Source organism: Mustela nigripes, chromosome 8, assembly GCF_022355385.1.
Source record: "Mustela nigripes isolate SB6536 chromosome 8, MUSNIG.SB6536, whole genome shotgun sequence".
Classification (NCBI taxonomy): domain Eukaryota; kingdom Metazoa; phylum Chordata; class Mammalia; order Carnivora; family Mustelidae; genus Mustela; species Mustela nigripes.
In genome coordinates this window covers 4,781,573-4,796,443 of record NC_081564.1, presented here as the reverse complement: position 1 = coordinate 4,796,443, position 14,871 = coordinate 4,781,573, and the positions used below count along the sequence as shown (strand labels likewise).

Genomic DNA, 14,871 nt, shown 5'->3' with positions numbered 1-14,871 from the left:
ACACAGCTTTTAAAAAGCTGAGAAACTCTGTATTGTGAACGGTCCTATTTATTACACGTACATCTGTGTATACTACAACCTCCAAATTTTTGCACTGAGATTTCTTACCTTCTGGACACTAGAATCACTGAGACTGAAAACCGTGACTCCTCACACCCTCATCCACACTAAAAAGAACGCCTCTCCCTCCCACAAAAAACACACACTATTTGGAATGCAACAACTTTATTGAAAGAAAAGTGCAATGAAATTTGTCAACAGCTTAAAAGGGGGAACTTAAGACACCACCCCTCAAGCGCAGAACCAGGTGAAGAGTGGACTCCTTCTGGATGTTGTAGTCGGACAGGGTGCGCCCATCTTCCAGCTGTTTCCCAGCAAAGATCAACCTCTGCTGGTCAGGGGGGATGCCCTCTTTCTCTTGAATCTTCCCTTTCACATTCTCGATGGTGTCACTGGGCTCCACCTCCAGGGTGATGGTCTTACCCGTCAGGGTCTTCACGAAGATCTGCATGCCCCCTCTGAGGCGGAGGACCAGGTGCAGAGTCGACTCCTTCTGGATGTTGTAGTCGGACAGGGTGCGCCCATCCTCCAGCTGTTTCCCAGCAAAGATCAACCTCTGCTGGTCAGGGGGGATGCCCTCCTTGTCCTGGATCTTCGCCTTGACGTTCTCGATGGTGTCACTGGGCTCCACCTCCAGGGTGATGGTCTTACCCGTCAGGGTCTTCACGAAGATCTGCATTGTCTGTCAGGAGAAACCAAAAACAAAGAACCCCCGACTGTAGCAGACAACTCGCACGGGCCCAGGATCCTACCACTAAGTTTCTGACCGTCTTCTGTTCCCCCAAACAAGCGTCCCCTAAAGCAGCTAACTAGGAAAATAGGAGAGGCTGCCGAAGTGCAAATTAGCTCCCAAGCCAAGCTTCCGACCCCTGCGAGGAGAAAAAAGCACAATACCGAGAAGCGAAGGCGCGGGACTCACTAATGTTCCCCTCCCTCCTCACTGACGCCTGCCCCGGCCAGTTCCGCAGGGTCCTCCCCGGGCCTAACCCTTGCGTCCCGCTACTGACCAGAGTCAGCTCCACACACAGGACCAGGCAGCCCCACCCGGGATTGTGAGCCCACAAAGGGACCTCACGTGCCCGGCGCGGCGAGCGGGTCCCCTCCCCGAGAACCGGGGCCGGACTCCGGAGTGGCCCGCGCGTTTGGTGCCCACTCGCTGCGACGGGCCGCGGAGTCAGCGCGGCCGCGGAGCACCCTTCGGCTCCCCTCACTCACACGGCGCAAGGGGCCCCGTTAAGGCCTCACGGGCTCGTCCCGTTTTCATCCCCTCACGACCACCCCCTCCCAGGCTGCTCCCTCCAAACTCAGCCAGCCTCACAGCCCCCGCTTCTTCCAGTCACGGATCCGAAGCGGCCGCCATTTTGCTGCAACCCTCCCCCTCAGAGACCTCCGCTCCCGCGCCCCGGGAGACTAAACGCCTCCACCTCCGCTCCGCCGGCAGCGCGCCGCTCGGCCTCCCGCCTCCCCTCCCCTCGCCCCGCCACAAGCCCCCCGGGGAGCAGAGCGGCCCACTCCTCACCAAACGGCTGTGACCACAGCTCACACACAAACACGCAAAACGATCTCCCGGCCTCCACGGAACTGCCTGCGCCACACCCGGCGCCTCCTTATATAGTAATCGGTGGCGCCTCTCCGGTGGATCCCTCCGCAGAAACGCCGAGAAGGGACTACTTTTCTCACACTTCCTGCCGTCCGGAGAGAAAACTAGTGCCCCGCTTCCCCAAATCATCTCAAAGCCCCTCCCGATAGGTTTACCTGTCAAGGATGGGCTGTAGACTGAATCGGCTGAGTAAGGGGCCGCCGTCCTCGGAGCCCGCGCGGAGGGATCAGCGCGTCAGTTGAGTGCTACGCCTACGGACGTGGCCGGCGCTCGATCTCGGGGGCGGAGGCACGGGGGAGGGGAGGGAAAGGGCCCTCGGAAAGAGCGAAAACCCGGCGCGGAGTCCTTAGGGCGCCCGGAGCGGGCTGTCCCCGCCGGACCCCCGACGCCCCCTCCCCTGGGCCGCAACGGTCCTCGCGGCTCTCGAGACCCGCCCTGGACGGAGAGGGGTCTGGCGTCGCGCGCCCCTCGCCCCTCTGCGAGCTCAGGGGTCTTCATGCCGGGGCACGCTCCGACTCCGTCCCCTCCCCCACTCCCACCCCGGGCTGTGGCGACCCGCCCATGCCCCCCCTCCCCCGCGCGGGCGCGCGGACAGGACGGATGACTAGACAGATCAGGGCTTGGGGGTGGGCCAGCCCTGGGCCCCCCAGTCCGCGCTCGGGGCAGAGCGCCCCTGGGGTGGACCGGGGGCGGTCCCTAAGCCCAGGTCTGAAAAGGGGAGCAGAAACCCCATCTGCTGGAGGCGCCGCCAACCGAACTTTCTAGATTGTTCCTTGGCCTTCCTGTTCCATCTGCGCCACTTGGGTTGGGAAGGCTGTGCTTGACTGCAACACGGAGGCTCCCATCTTCCCAAGTGTCGGTCCTCGGGGGAGCTCAGAGGTGCACCCTAAATACGCCTGAGGCTTTAAACACCCTAATTAAATGCCAGCTTTGTGCATCTGTGGTTGAGGGGAGAAAAAAAACACCTTAATATCCCAAATAGAAAACTTCATTCTAGGGCAAAGTGCAATGTGAAAAGAAAAAGAGTAGAAGATTGCCAGCCAGATCTTTCTCGTTTTGTGATTTCTAGGTGTCCTTTCTCCAGCGTATTTTTTAATAAGTGTTTTAAAGATTTATGAATATGAAAAAATATATGTGTATGAATATGGTGAAAAACAAGAGGCTTTTGGAAGCTTACAGTGAAAAGTTTCCCTCACATGCTCAGTTTCCCAGCCACTGCCCCTTCTGGACTCTTCTAGAAATATCCCCCATTTCTACAATATAGAGAGGAGAAAGATATTTTAATTTCCGTACTCAAAGCTTTCAAAAAAAAAAAAAAATAAGAAAAGAAAAGAAAAATTGCTTTAAAAATGTTCTGTCAGGGGTGCCTGGGTGGCTCAGTGGGTTGGGCTCTGCCTTCAGCTCAGGTCAGGATCTTAGGGTCGGGGGATAGAGCCCTGTGTCAGGACTCTGGGCTCAGCGGGGAGCCTGCTTCCCACCCCACCCCCCACCTCTCTGCCCACTTGTGATCTCTGTCTGTCAAATAAATAAATAAAATATATTTTTTAAAGTGTTCTGGCATTTAAAAAGGATTCATTCCTGTTTTAAATTATGAACGTTGTAGTATTTCAACTTTCCTAAAATGTGCATCAAAATGAAATTGTGTTTTCTTTTTTGACCTATGTATGTAGGTATTTTGGAAAGAGGCCTGAGGAAGTTTCAAAATAGACTTTAATCTGTGCAAATTTTAACATTTTTTCAAAGAGAGTGAATTGTTACTGGAAAATTAAAATGAATAGTAAAGACAAAATGTCGTGTGTGTGGTTTTTTTTTTTTTTTTTTTTTTTTCAGGTTAGCAGGAGACCCCGGTAACTTCCAATCCAGGCTTTTATGAAGGTTATTTCTAGAACGTTTTAAAGGAACAAAACATGGGGGGTTCTTATAGGGGTATTTCCTCCCAGATTTTGGGCAGAAGTTTCAGAGAACCAAAATGCCCAGGTTCTTTCTAAGGTGACCAGGCTTAGCTTCATACCACACCCTGCTCGCTTTTGGCTGTGGCTTTTGCTGACAGCCTCGTGATTCATGTTGTTTAAAGGCTGAGTCACGAGCTTTGTGACATAGCTTTTTCCAGAGTACAAAAGGTACAGAGAAAAACAGGCCTGATTTCAGAGGCAGGGGAGGGAGAGGAGGAAGAAAAAAGGCTCAGAGGGTGGGAAGTGGGTCCCAAGTGAGTTATCTCCAAGGAGAAAACAACATTCTTAGGAACACTGGTGTTGTCTCTAGCAGGAAAAAAAAAATGCTCTGAAACACCCCTGCATTCCTTAAGCCCAACAGGGGTGTGTGAGAGCAAATAGAAGTAAACATTTGTGCAAGGGCACTGGGGTGCCAGGGAGGGGAAGAGAAAGTGAGACAAATGGCTGGTGTTTCCCTAGATTCTCAACCAGGAGTGACGTGGGCCCTCAGTGGACATTTGACCATGTCTGGAGACCATTTTTGGTTGTCCCAACGGTAGTGTTAGCAGGGAGGAGGAAGTGCCACCGGCCACCGGCATTTGGTAATAGAGGCCCTGGAGATGCTGCTGCAGGTCCCCCAGGACACAATCACCCAGTCCCAACTGTCAGTAACACCAAGGAGGTTGAGCAACCCTGCCCTACAGGGGAATTTTGTTGTCCTCATTACAACTGTTTTTCTGTTTGCCGAGAAGACCTCCCAAAACCTACATGTCCCACTTGGACCCAGGAATTGGATATCAACTCACGTCCCTGAAACCTAAAATCCCCTGACCTAGAATGTAATGTGCTAGAATGTGCGAGATCCAGGGTGAGTCACTGGATCCATTTTCAGTTCCTTCCACCCACAGATCCGGCCTTTGCAAGTGCCCCAGAAGAGATTGCTTCAGAGGGCCACCAATGCAAAAGCGACAGAGGCCCAGTAACACGGTGGGATTGGCGGGCAGGGTTGAACACGTGATGGGCTGAGCTCACAAAGGGCCTGGGCGTTGGGCTGCTGTAGGGCGGGGCGAGGGGGCTGTTGCTGATGAGCCGGTCCCTGTTTATCGACCTGCCTGCCTTCCCCGCAGGATTCGGTTCCATTGGAGGTCGCGACCATATCTGGAACTTAACTCAGCGTCATGAGAAAGTCCAAGGGCACCAGAATCAGCAAACATTCCCCGCCCCCAAGAGAAAGAGTGAAACCAAGAACTGGCTGGGAAACGTGTGCCTTGCTTTGTCATTGGTTATATAACCATAAAAGGTAGTCAAAGTTTTGTGCAGTTTAGGGGGGAAGAAAAGCTCGAGGGACTCTGTCTTTTCGCTGTTTACATGAATACATTTGCATTGTGCGCTCCGTGTTAAAAATAACCAGTTTCATTCCCCACCAGGCAGGAAATCAGCCTGTAGCTTCAGTCCTCAGATTTGCCTGCTTTAGGAAGATTGAGAAGTTAGTCTACAGGAGATTTGTTTTGTCCTTAATTCGTTGTTTTTAAGCTCTGGCAAAACAGACACATGACAAAATTTACCATCTTAACCATTTTTAAGCAGACAGTTCCTTGTGTTAGGTGTACTGTGGGAACGGAAATAATTTTCCCTTTACCCTCTGAGTTCTTAGCTGAGACCCTGTAATGAGAGATTAACGAGAGAGAGAGAGGGAAAAAAAAAAAACACCCAGAAGTTTATTAACGTGTATATTTCATGTATACATAGGAGATACCCAGGGGAAATGAATAATTCAGAGGTGGTTTTAGAATTTAGGCATAAATACTATCTTATAGGGAAGGAAAAGGGGAATTTAGGCCTCTCAGTGGGGAGTCCATGGTTTTTAGGAAAAATGAATAGAAGAGATGGGAGGTAGGATAGTTTGTGACAGTTCAGCGTCTTACTGATGTGGGAAACTAAGGCAGAAGAAAAATTACTAAATTTCCTTACTACCTGCAGCCCAATGACAAGTCCTTGAAGCAGGCAGTGTCTTTCCTTTAGGGACTCAGCTGCCTTGATGCTGATACTTTGCTAAGGGTAAGGGCAAAAGATAGTCCAGGCCCAAACCACCTTCTCCCCTGCTCCAAACCTCAGCCCAGGATCCTGTAAGTCTAGTTTAACATATAAAAATTCCTTTAGAAATTTCCTTTATCTCTAAACCCCCAAGATACATGTTGGCCGTCACCCCCCAAGCATATGGGCCACCGATATACATCTGAAGGGTCTCATGAGTAAGGTTTCATTACACAGCATGAAATGACTTTTTCTCCAGGTTCCTGGTAACCTTCTTAGAGACTTAATTCCTAACCCCCTCCCAACTGGAAAGTATACAATGGGCCATTCTTCGTGACCCCATGGTAGCTCTTTCTACCCACGGGTCCTGTCCCCGTGCTTTAATAAAATCACCCTTTTCTGCCACAAACAGCCAGGAATTCTTTCTTGACGATCAGCTTCGAACCCTAACGTCTTTCCTACAGCATTACTTGGTTGGTGAGGCGCTGCGGAGGCGGCCGCGGGGGGCGGGGGAGGGGGTCTACAACCAATGAGCCTGCTAGAAGGATCTGCATTGAGGATACAAGGAGTGTTCACGAACAGCCTCTCTCCCATCGGCTATTTTTCAAGTGACTTTAGCTAAAAAAAAAAAAAAAAAAAAAAAAAAAAAAATCCCTGGGGGGTGTCTGGGTGGCTCAGTTAGGTAAGGGTCTGTCTTTGGCTCAGGTCATGATCCTAGGGTCCTGGCACTGAGCCCCACATCGGGCTCCCTGCTCAGTGGGGAGTCTGCTTCTCCCTATCCCACTGCTGCTCCCCCTGCTTGTGCTCTCTTGCTCACACAGTCTCTCAAATGAATTAATCTTTAAAAATAAGTAAATAAAAATAAAATAATAATAATAGTAATAATAATAATAATAATAATAAAGCTCCCTGGGGCACCTGGCTCAGTCTTTGGGCATCCAACTCCTGACCTTGGCTCAGGCTGTGATCTTGGCATTGAGGGATTGAGCCCCGCAACGGGCTCTGCAATCATCCTGGAGTCAGCTTGAGATCCTCTCTCTCTCTCTCCCTTCCTTTCTCCCTCTCAAATAAATAAAATATATTTTTAAAAAATATATATATTCTTAAAAAGTTCCCCATGCCCCCTTCTGAACCAGCACCTGGCATCCACTAATCTACATTCTGTCTCTCTGAATTTGACTACTCCAGCAATGTTATATAATGAACTTTGTTTTTTTAAGTGTAAAATAAAATGTAATAGTTGAAAATGACTTATTTCTCAAAGATTCACTACAACGTTTCTAGGCAGCTACATTCCCCAACAAGCCTCATGGTATTTTTTTTCCTTGTCAGTGTGTTATTAGATATATTTAATTATATGGTACCAAGTAAAAACAGAAGCCTATAATTGGTTTCGTGTTAGGCCTGATTAACTTTAGAAATTACCTCAACATTTTGTTCCCTTAAAACCTTGTTGACATTTGGAGAGAAATAGCCTTCACAGAAGCTCCTTAGCTATCATCCACCCGCCATCCACCCAACTGGTAAGTCATCTTACAAATTTTGGTTTCATCTTAAAAGTGAACCCTTTATCAAGAGTCACGTCCCGCCAGATCTAAGACGAGAAGCTTTTATGCTTTATTTATTTACTTATTGTTTTTATGCTTTAAACTATGAGGTTAAGTCACACGAGAGACCCGATTTGATGGGTGATAAATTCATTATTACTGTAAAGAACTGAACCCGCAGAATGCAACAGGATCCCTTCTTTCGGTAAAAACATCTTTGATCTTTAATGATCAAAAAAATACAGATCGCGTATAAATAAAAACATGAACAGTATGTGCATCAAAGCCATTCATTCATTCATTCACTCACTCACTCACTCATTCAATTTGTGACCTGTTGCTGATGGACGAAGCAGGAAGCAAAATCCTGCCTGCCGGGAATGCTGGCTTCCTTTCTGGTCACTCCCAGACTGGCTGGTTATTAATAGCACAAACAAAGAGCAAGGGCCAACACAGTCAGATCTTCCATATTTGTCCTCTGATGGCGAGACTCAGTCACCAGTGCTGGGAGCCTTGAACTGCAGTCAGAGTGCCAGGAAAAGGACCCTGACCTCCCCAGTTGATCTTTCTCACTGGATCTCTCGGGTTTTAGTCATCAGATGATTTTTGCCTTTTTGTTTTTCCGCTAACAGCTCCCCTAAGCCTCTTCCAACAAAAGTACATCAGGAGTGTTATGGGTTTCAGAAAGGTAGGGTCATGCCTATCTTGAAAATCCCACCCCCCAAGTAGTGACTGGAGTTGTAATAATCACATATAGGGCGCTTTAATGATGAAGAACGGGGGCAGAAAATAAGAATCAGGAAACAAAAGACAAAACAGGAAAAAAAAAAAAAAAAGAAAGAAAGAAAACATAGTGGAGATGCCGGGGATCGAACCCGGGGCCTCATACATGCAAAGCATGCGCTCTACCACTGAGCTACATCCCCCTCCCCTCCTGCCAAGCTTTCTGAAATTCTCTGCTATACTCTATTCTTAAGATTTTCTTCCCCCTTGTTTTTCTAAGTTAAAATTTTATACACTTAAATATGTGTTTGGGTTTAGCATAAGCAAACCAAAATAAATCTTCCGAAATAGATCTTTTCTATATAGCCTTGCGGCTGAAATTCTAGCGGATATCAGGACTAAGGAACAAAAAGAAATTGACCTATATTTGATTGTCGCTCGTCACAGAAAAGAAGGGATGGGAAATGAGTTTCTTTCCAATAAATAAGGGTGTTGCCCTGATTGCACCTCCATCCAGAAGTGTCTGGTTCCGGGACCTTTAAAACCATTCCAGGGTGAAATAAATGATGGGGGCTAACGACAGCCCTCGTGGTGATGAGCACTGGGTGATATATGGGAGTGTTGAATCACTAACTATATTGTACACTGAAACTAATATAACACTGCATGTTAACTATATTGGAATTAGAAAACTTAATTTAAAAAAGTATCCCAATCTTCAGTGAGTTTGAGGTTTGCAGACCTCCCCCCTCTCAGAGAACTTTTCTAATATAAAAATAAGCAAATTAAAAAGAAACAGATGCAGCATCAAATTCATGGCTTTGAGGGAGGAATTGCTTTGCATAGCCCACTGAAAAGAACCATTTTTAACTGTCACTTAGCACAGCTGTGCAGAGTGCTTATGAAGCACCCCAGGGGAGAGAATATGTTGTTGTGTCCTCCAAGTCCCCAGGGGGCCCCTCGGGGTGAAGGAACTGCTGAAGGCGAGGAGAGGGCAGAAAACGGCGGCTTCACCTCTTTCCACTGGCGCTGGAGCTTTCTGGGCAAGAAACAAGTCACTTACTCCGATGGGGAAAACACACTCTGCCACCTCTGTGATTTCATATTCTCACCTCTCTGGGCCTCATCCATAAAAAGGGGATCTGATTGGTTCCTCCTCCCCAGGGTGTGGGTGGCCATTGAACAGCTATGCCTGAAACGTTTAGAACAGCGCCTGCTACAAGGTCTGGCCCGCCTGTGGGTTCTCAGGATGACAAATGATACTGTTATTATGTATCATTATTATCATTATCATATCATTATTATTATATCATTATGTATCAATATATTATGTATATTACTGTTATTATGTATGAACTCCAGTGGAGAGACACCTTGGCCCCGCACAGGGGAATGTCACCATAGGTGATATTTTGGACGTGGTTTGGGAACCAGCTAAGGGACGGTGTTCGGTCCAGAAGGTGCCCCTGTTTTCTATCTTGCCACACTACTCTGCTCAAAACAAACCTGACTGTGTTTCCTCTCTGCATAAAACCCTAAAGTCGAATTCAGACTCTTTAGTCTGGGCAGTAAGGCTCTCTGACCCACTCCTCCGACCTCACCCCTTCTTCTCTCCCCCTTCGGTGCACACACCTGCCTCCTTGCTGTTCCACAAACACGCACCCTCCTTTGCACCTCAGAACCTTTGCACCTGCCCTTTCCTCTGCCAGCAGAGCAGAGCAGAGCAGGGGTGCTCCCCAGATCTTCTGGTGAGTGGCTCCTTCTCATTGTCTAAGTCTTCAGCAGGACCTTCCTGGACACCTCACTAATGGGGTCTGCCCAGTCCACACACTCCCTAGTATGCCCTCCTACTTGTTTTGTTTTTACAGCACTTATCACTTTGGGAGACTTTTTATAGCATTTGTTTATTGTCTGTGTCGTAAACTCAGTAAGGCAGGATCTGGGCCACTCTGGTTCCTGCCGCAGCCCCAGTGCCTAGAACAGGGCCTGACACTGAACACGTTTTCAGTAAATATTTGCAGAATGAATGTGTGTGGGGGGGTGACCCCAGACAAACAAATGAAAGACTAGGAGCCTGGGAAGGCTGACAGCTACTCAGGAAGGAGTCCACAACGGCACTGACCCCGACCTCCTGTGTCAACTCCATAAACTTTTTTTTAAGGGCCAGCCTGGGTCCTGGGTAAGATCCAAGAGGATGGAACTCTCTGGGGGCAGAAGGAGCATGCCTTGGCCTTGAAAGGCGGCAGTCCTTTCTGGGGACAGCACCGACCAAACCGAGCACTTCACAGACGCGCTGAGGGCACGCGGGAGATGGAAATACCGCCGCAGCGCGAGAACTTTGTCTTCTCATCACCGTGTGACCCTGGGCTGGACCGTGAGTGTAACCAGGTCCTCAGTGGGCGCCCGCCAGACCGAATCCCGCCGCTTATTAGTTGATTTTCCTCGAGTAAGGACATTTCCGCACATGTGGAAGAATTTGATTCTTTCGGGAGAGAAACGGAAGGGGTAGAAAAAAAGGTATTCCGCAGCCTCCCCGTCGGGGAATCGAACCCCGGTCTCCCGCGTGACAGGCGGGGATACTCACCACTATACTAACGAGGACAGGCGTTGTTATGAGCTCTTCAGGTGCCCTTTTAAAGGCACATACAAGTTCCGCCGAGCATCAACCCCCACCAAAGGGCTTTATATTTTATTCTTTTTTTTCTTCAAAACAGAAGAACAAAAGTCCCCTTCGATTCAGCTCCGTCTTAGAGAAGCTGTTCCCTGCTACGTCCTTGATTCGGTCGGGAGAATTCAGGGAGCAGAAATTAATAAACAGGAAGCCAAAATTAACGAGCAGACATCAGCAAACACGTAACACAGATTAATACGCGCTTAAGAAATAAGAGAAAAAAAAATTCAGGAAAAGCACAGCCTTGTTGAAATTTCTCAGATTGCAAGGAAGTTTCCCTCCGCTCTGTCGACCGGTGGCTGCCACTCGGAGCTTTTTTAAATAAACCGAAACCGGTTTAATGATTGGAAAGAATTAACTTCGTCTCTTCGTGTGTTGTATTTTTTAAGCTCCCTTTCATGCGTGAGTGGAGGAAGAAAAAAAAAAACCAGAGCTGCCGAAACCCGGGATCGAACCAGGGACCTTTAGATCTTCAGTCTAACGCTCTCCCAACTGAGCTATTTCGGCTGCTGGCTCTCACGTTCTACTCCGCTCCTCCTGGTCGTACCGCCGGCCCTGGGTCGTCCACCTGGGGATCGATGCCGGGAGTGCAGGACAAGCAGGGACCCACGCCGCCAGGTTCGCAGATACCTACTCCTTCCTTCAAGCTCACCGCCTCCGAGACGACCTCCCCGATCTCGCCTCCCGGCAGGACCCCCAGCCCCTTACTGCTTGCTGTTAGCTTACATATTGTTTTTCCTTGTCCATTCTCTGTCTCCCCAGCTAAAATGACAGATCCCTGAGGGTCAATTCTGTATCCTTCAAGGTCTAGAACAGTGCCTGCCTGCTACGTAGTATGTGCTTAATAAATATCCGTTGAATTAATGAACAAGTGAATGGATGAATGAGCAGTACCTGACTCAGAACCCCACTTTCTCAAGCCCCCTTCTGCCCTTGGGTGCAACTCCCCAAGCAGCCTAAGGTGGGACAGGGATGCTGACCAGCCAAGGTGTGTGTAGGACGCTTTGTCCAGATTGTGACTTTCCTTGGGGCAGTGAGTGACTCAGATCCTAGCACCACCGCCATACCTGTGGCACTCGCTCAGCTTCTAGGCATGAGGAAATCAACAGGTTGGCGTCCAGGTTTGGCGTTTTCTGCTTTGGGAAATGGAAGGGGAGTGAAGTCTGGAAGAGGATGTGGAGTGGGGAGTCTTCATGATGCGAAGTCATTTAATAAGTGTTCGGTAAGCACCTAATGACCTTCTTGCCCAGTCACAAACACACTAACCAGATAATCAGCATAATAACAGTGCTAAGAAGCGAAAGAAACCAAAGTTGTTTGTATATAGGCCTTTCCTTTTGTGTCCTTTCCCTAAAGGCAAAATTTCATGCATGGGATTATTAAGTTCGATGGTGGAATTCACAGCTTTCCGAATGGGCTGAAGCCATTTACACTCCCACCCGCCCCTTCCAATCCTTTCTTCCCCAAACAAGTCTTGATCTTTTTAAAAACGTGATTATTTAAAAAAAATTGGGGGTGAAATGCACACAACATAAAGTTAACCATTTCCAAGAAAAAGAATTCCGTGGCGTTTAAGTACATGGACAATTCTGTGCAACCCCCATCTCTGTAGTTCTTTAAAAACCATTTAAGTATATCACTTTGGTAAAAATCGCATAAGGAAGGAAGGAAACAAGAGAAAAAGGAAAGGAGCGAGGAAGGAAAGAAAGGTGGAGAGCGAGGGAGGGAGAAAAATAAAATTCAAACAGAACAAATATGTGCAGAAGGGGAAGGTGAGCGCGGTTCCCACCTGTGCCAGTCCTTCCTTCCAGAGACGCCCAGTGTCCCGAGTAGACCGTGACGGGTGCAACCTTGGGCAAGTTTCGAGCTGCTCTGTGCCCGCACTTCCTCACCTGCCTAACCTGACCACGCAGCCCCTGTCGGCATCACAGGAGCGCACACCTGTAAAACGTCTAGCCACACCCCCGAGGCGTAGTAAGAACTGTATAATAACTGGTTATTATCATTACTCTGATACCCACCAGAATTAGAAGTAATGACACACTCGCAACATACACATATTTTATACCTACGAGGGAAGCTGTTGAGCTCGCGGCTTAGCACAGCAAGCTCCTATAACTTACAGGGAGTGCCAGGAAAACCTCGGTTTCACTGTTAAAACGATTCCACTGCCTCCCCGTCGGGGAATCGAACCCCGGTCTCCCGCGTGACAGGCGGGGATACTCACCACTATACTAACGAGGATAAGCCCGGGCGAGGTTTCTCTGGGTCAATTCATATAGAAAGAGCGCTGTCTGGCAGCCGCGCCTGTTCGCCCTGGTACGGGTTTTTACGGGTTTTTACCGCCCCTGGCTGGGGCGCTTCACCCCGCATAAAGAGGCCTCTCGGAATCGATGAGACACTGAACATCCGGGAAAGAAGAAACGTGCAAAAGGGATGAAAATGCGGCTTCTGATATTCTCGGTCCCAGGAGCGGCGCCTCGTGGCCAGGGGATGTAGCTCAGTGGTAGAGCGCATGCTTTGCATGTATGAGGCCCCGGGTTCAATCCCCGGCATCTCCACTTTTTTTTTTTTTTTTTTTGGCTTGAAAAATCTGTCGCACCACGGGAAGACAAAGCAGGGAGAGGGACCCAGATGCTACCAATTAGTGGGTCTGAGAAATAAGCTCCCTCGGTAGGGCAGCCCTAGGAAACGTCCCCGGCCTTGTCCCATATGTGGATGCTGTGATAACTCCCTCCCGCTCGGAGATTCCTCTTGAAGAGCCAGAGTTGGGCCCAGGAATCTGCATTTCTACATCCTAGTTATTCGAGCCATCAGGCAGATTTCTTTTTTCTTTTGTCCTTTAAATTTCAGTTAACATACAGTGCAATATTGGTTTCAGAAGTAGAATTCAGTGATTCGTCACTTACATTAAACATCCAACGCTCACCATAAGGGGTGCCCTCCTTAATGCCCACCCCCATGTACCCACCCACCTCCCTCCATCAACCCCGTTTGTTCTCTATTGTTAAGAGTCTCTTGTGGCTTGTTTCCTTCTCTCCTTCTGCACCCCCTTCCCATATGTTCATCTGCTTCCCTTCTTAAATTTCACATGAATGAGATCATATGGTATTTGTCTTCCTCTGACTTATTTCACTTATAATACACTCTAGCTCCATCCATGTTGTTGCAAATGGCAAGGTTTCATTCTTTTTGCTGGCTGAGTCACATTCCGTGGCACGTGTCTGCGTCTTCTTTATCCATTCCTCAGTCGGCACACACCTGGGCTCTCTGCACAGTTTGTTGATAATCTGCTATGAAAATTTGGGGTGCATATATCCCTTCCAGTCTGTATTTTTGTATCCTTTGGGTAAATACCTAGTAGGCGATTGCTGGATGGTGGGGTAGTTCTATTCTGAGGAAATTCCATACTGTTCTCCAGAGTGGCTGCACCAGTTTCATTCCCACCAGCAGTGCGAAGGGCTCCCTGTTCCCTGCATCCTTACCAACACCTGTTCCTTCTGTTAATTTTAGCCGCTCTGACACGGGTGAGGTGGTATCTCATTGTGGTTGTTTCCCCGATGATGAGTAACGTCGAGCATCTTTTCATGTGTCTGTTAGCTGTCTGGGTGTCTTTGGGAAAGTGTCTACTCCGATCCTCTGCCCATTTCTTAACTGGATTAAGGCAGTGATTTCTAAGGAGAGTTTTGCAACTGACAGTGTATTCAGTGACTCCTCAGCGCCCAATGCTGGTAGTGTTCATGCATTGAGCACCTACTTGTGCCCATGTATAGTGCTAAGTACCCTGGTGTTCTTGAATAAGACAAGCAAACCTTGACTTCCAGAGACTAGTACTTGGCGAGTAGTGGTAAGGTTTGCCGACAGGCTGATAGCTGGAGACTAAAGGGGTTGGGCATGGGTGCTGCCGTGCGCTAGCTGCCAGGGAGGTCTACCTGCTGAATCGGAAGAATGCCAGCTGCTGAGGCCTGAGGCTGGGAAGGGGAGGGGGTGCTCTGTGTCAGAGGGACAGAAAGCAAACCCTGTGCTTGGAGTTTGGTGAATGAGGGTATGAGGGCATCAAAGATTCCAGAAGGCCTGACGTGGAAGGACGAGATCAGATGTGTTCCCAGGCTCCCTCTGGCGGCCAGGTGGAAAATACACCATAGGCCTCAGGTGGATGCTGGGGACCAGCCAGGAAGTCTTCTCCATGGTCGGGCAGAAGCTGCTGGAAGTGTGCTGGGCAGGGACTGGGAATCTGAGATCCGGGGTGTGGAGCTGGGGAACATGAACGGGCTCTGGACATATTCTGGGGTAGGGTCCACAAAC

The 14,871-nt window shown here is 48.8% G+C and overlaps 1 protein-coding gene and 5 non-coding genes across 6 annotated transcripts; 1 reads left to right on the top strand and 5 right to left on the bottom strand.

The window, feature by feature from the left end:
• Positions 1 to 208: 208 nt before the first annotated feature.
• LOC132023794 (polyubiquitin) lies at positions 209 to 1,686 on the bottom strand. Its single transcript, XM_059409931.1, has 2 exons — positions 1,580 to 1,686; positions 209 to 742 (listed from the first exon to the last, which is right to left on the bottom strand). Exon 2 carries the CDS (start codon positions 737 to 739, stop codon positions 263 to 265), a length of 477 nt encoding a protein of 158 aa, XP_059265914.1. The 5' UTR covers positions 740 to 742; positions 1,580 to 1,686; the 3' UTR covers positions 209 to 262.
• Positions 1,687 to 8,026: 6,340 nt separating this feature from the next.
• Positions 8,027 to 8,098, bottom strand: TRNAA-UGC (transfer RNA alanine (anticodon UGC)). The gene has a single exon. It is a non-coding gene; the product is annotated as a tRNA-Ala (tRNA).
• Positions 8,099 to 10,424: 2,326 nt separating this feature from the next.
• TRNAD-GUC (transfer RNA aspartic acid (anticodon GUC)) lies at positions 10,425 to 10,496 on the bottom strand. The gene has a single exon. It is a non-coding gene; the product is annotated as a tRNA-Asp (tRNA).
• Positions 10,497 to 11,000: 504 nt separating this feature from the next.
• TRNAF-GAA (transfer RNA phenylalanine (anticodon GAA)) lies at positions 11,001 to 11,073 on the bottom strand. Its single transcript has one exon. It is a non-coding gene; the product is annotated as a tRNA-Phe (tRNA).
• Positions 11,074 to 12,738: 1,665 nt separating this feature from the next.
• TRNAD-GUC (transfer RNA aspartic acid (anticodon GUC)) lies at positions 12,739 to 12,810 on the bottom strand. Its single transcript has one exon. It is a non-coding gene; the product is annotated as a tRNA-Asp (tRNA).
• A 245-nt stretch (positions 12,811 to 13,055) lies between these two features.
• On the top strand, positions 13,056 to 13,127 carry TRNAA-UGC (transfer RNA alanine (anticodon UGC)). The gene has a single exon. It is a non-coding gene; the product is annotated as a tRNA-Ala (tRNA).
• The last annotated feature ends 1,744 nt before the right edge of the window (positions 13,128 to 14,871 follow it).

Bases quoted from the DNA above. Each gene is read 5' to 3' on its own strand.
- LOC132023794 (XM_059409931.1), bottom strand. From the start codon at position 739: ATGCAGATCTTCGTGAAGACCCTGACGGGTAAGACCATCACCCTGGAG.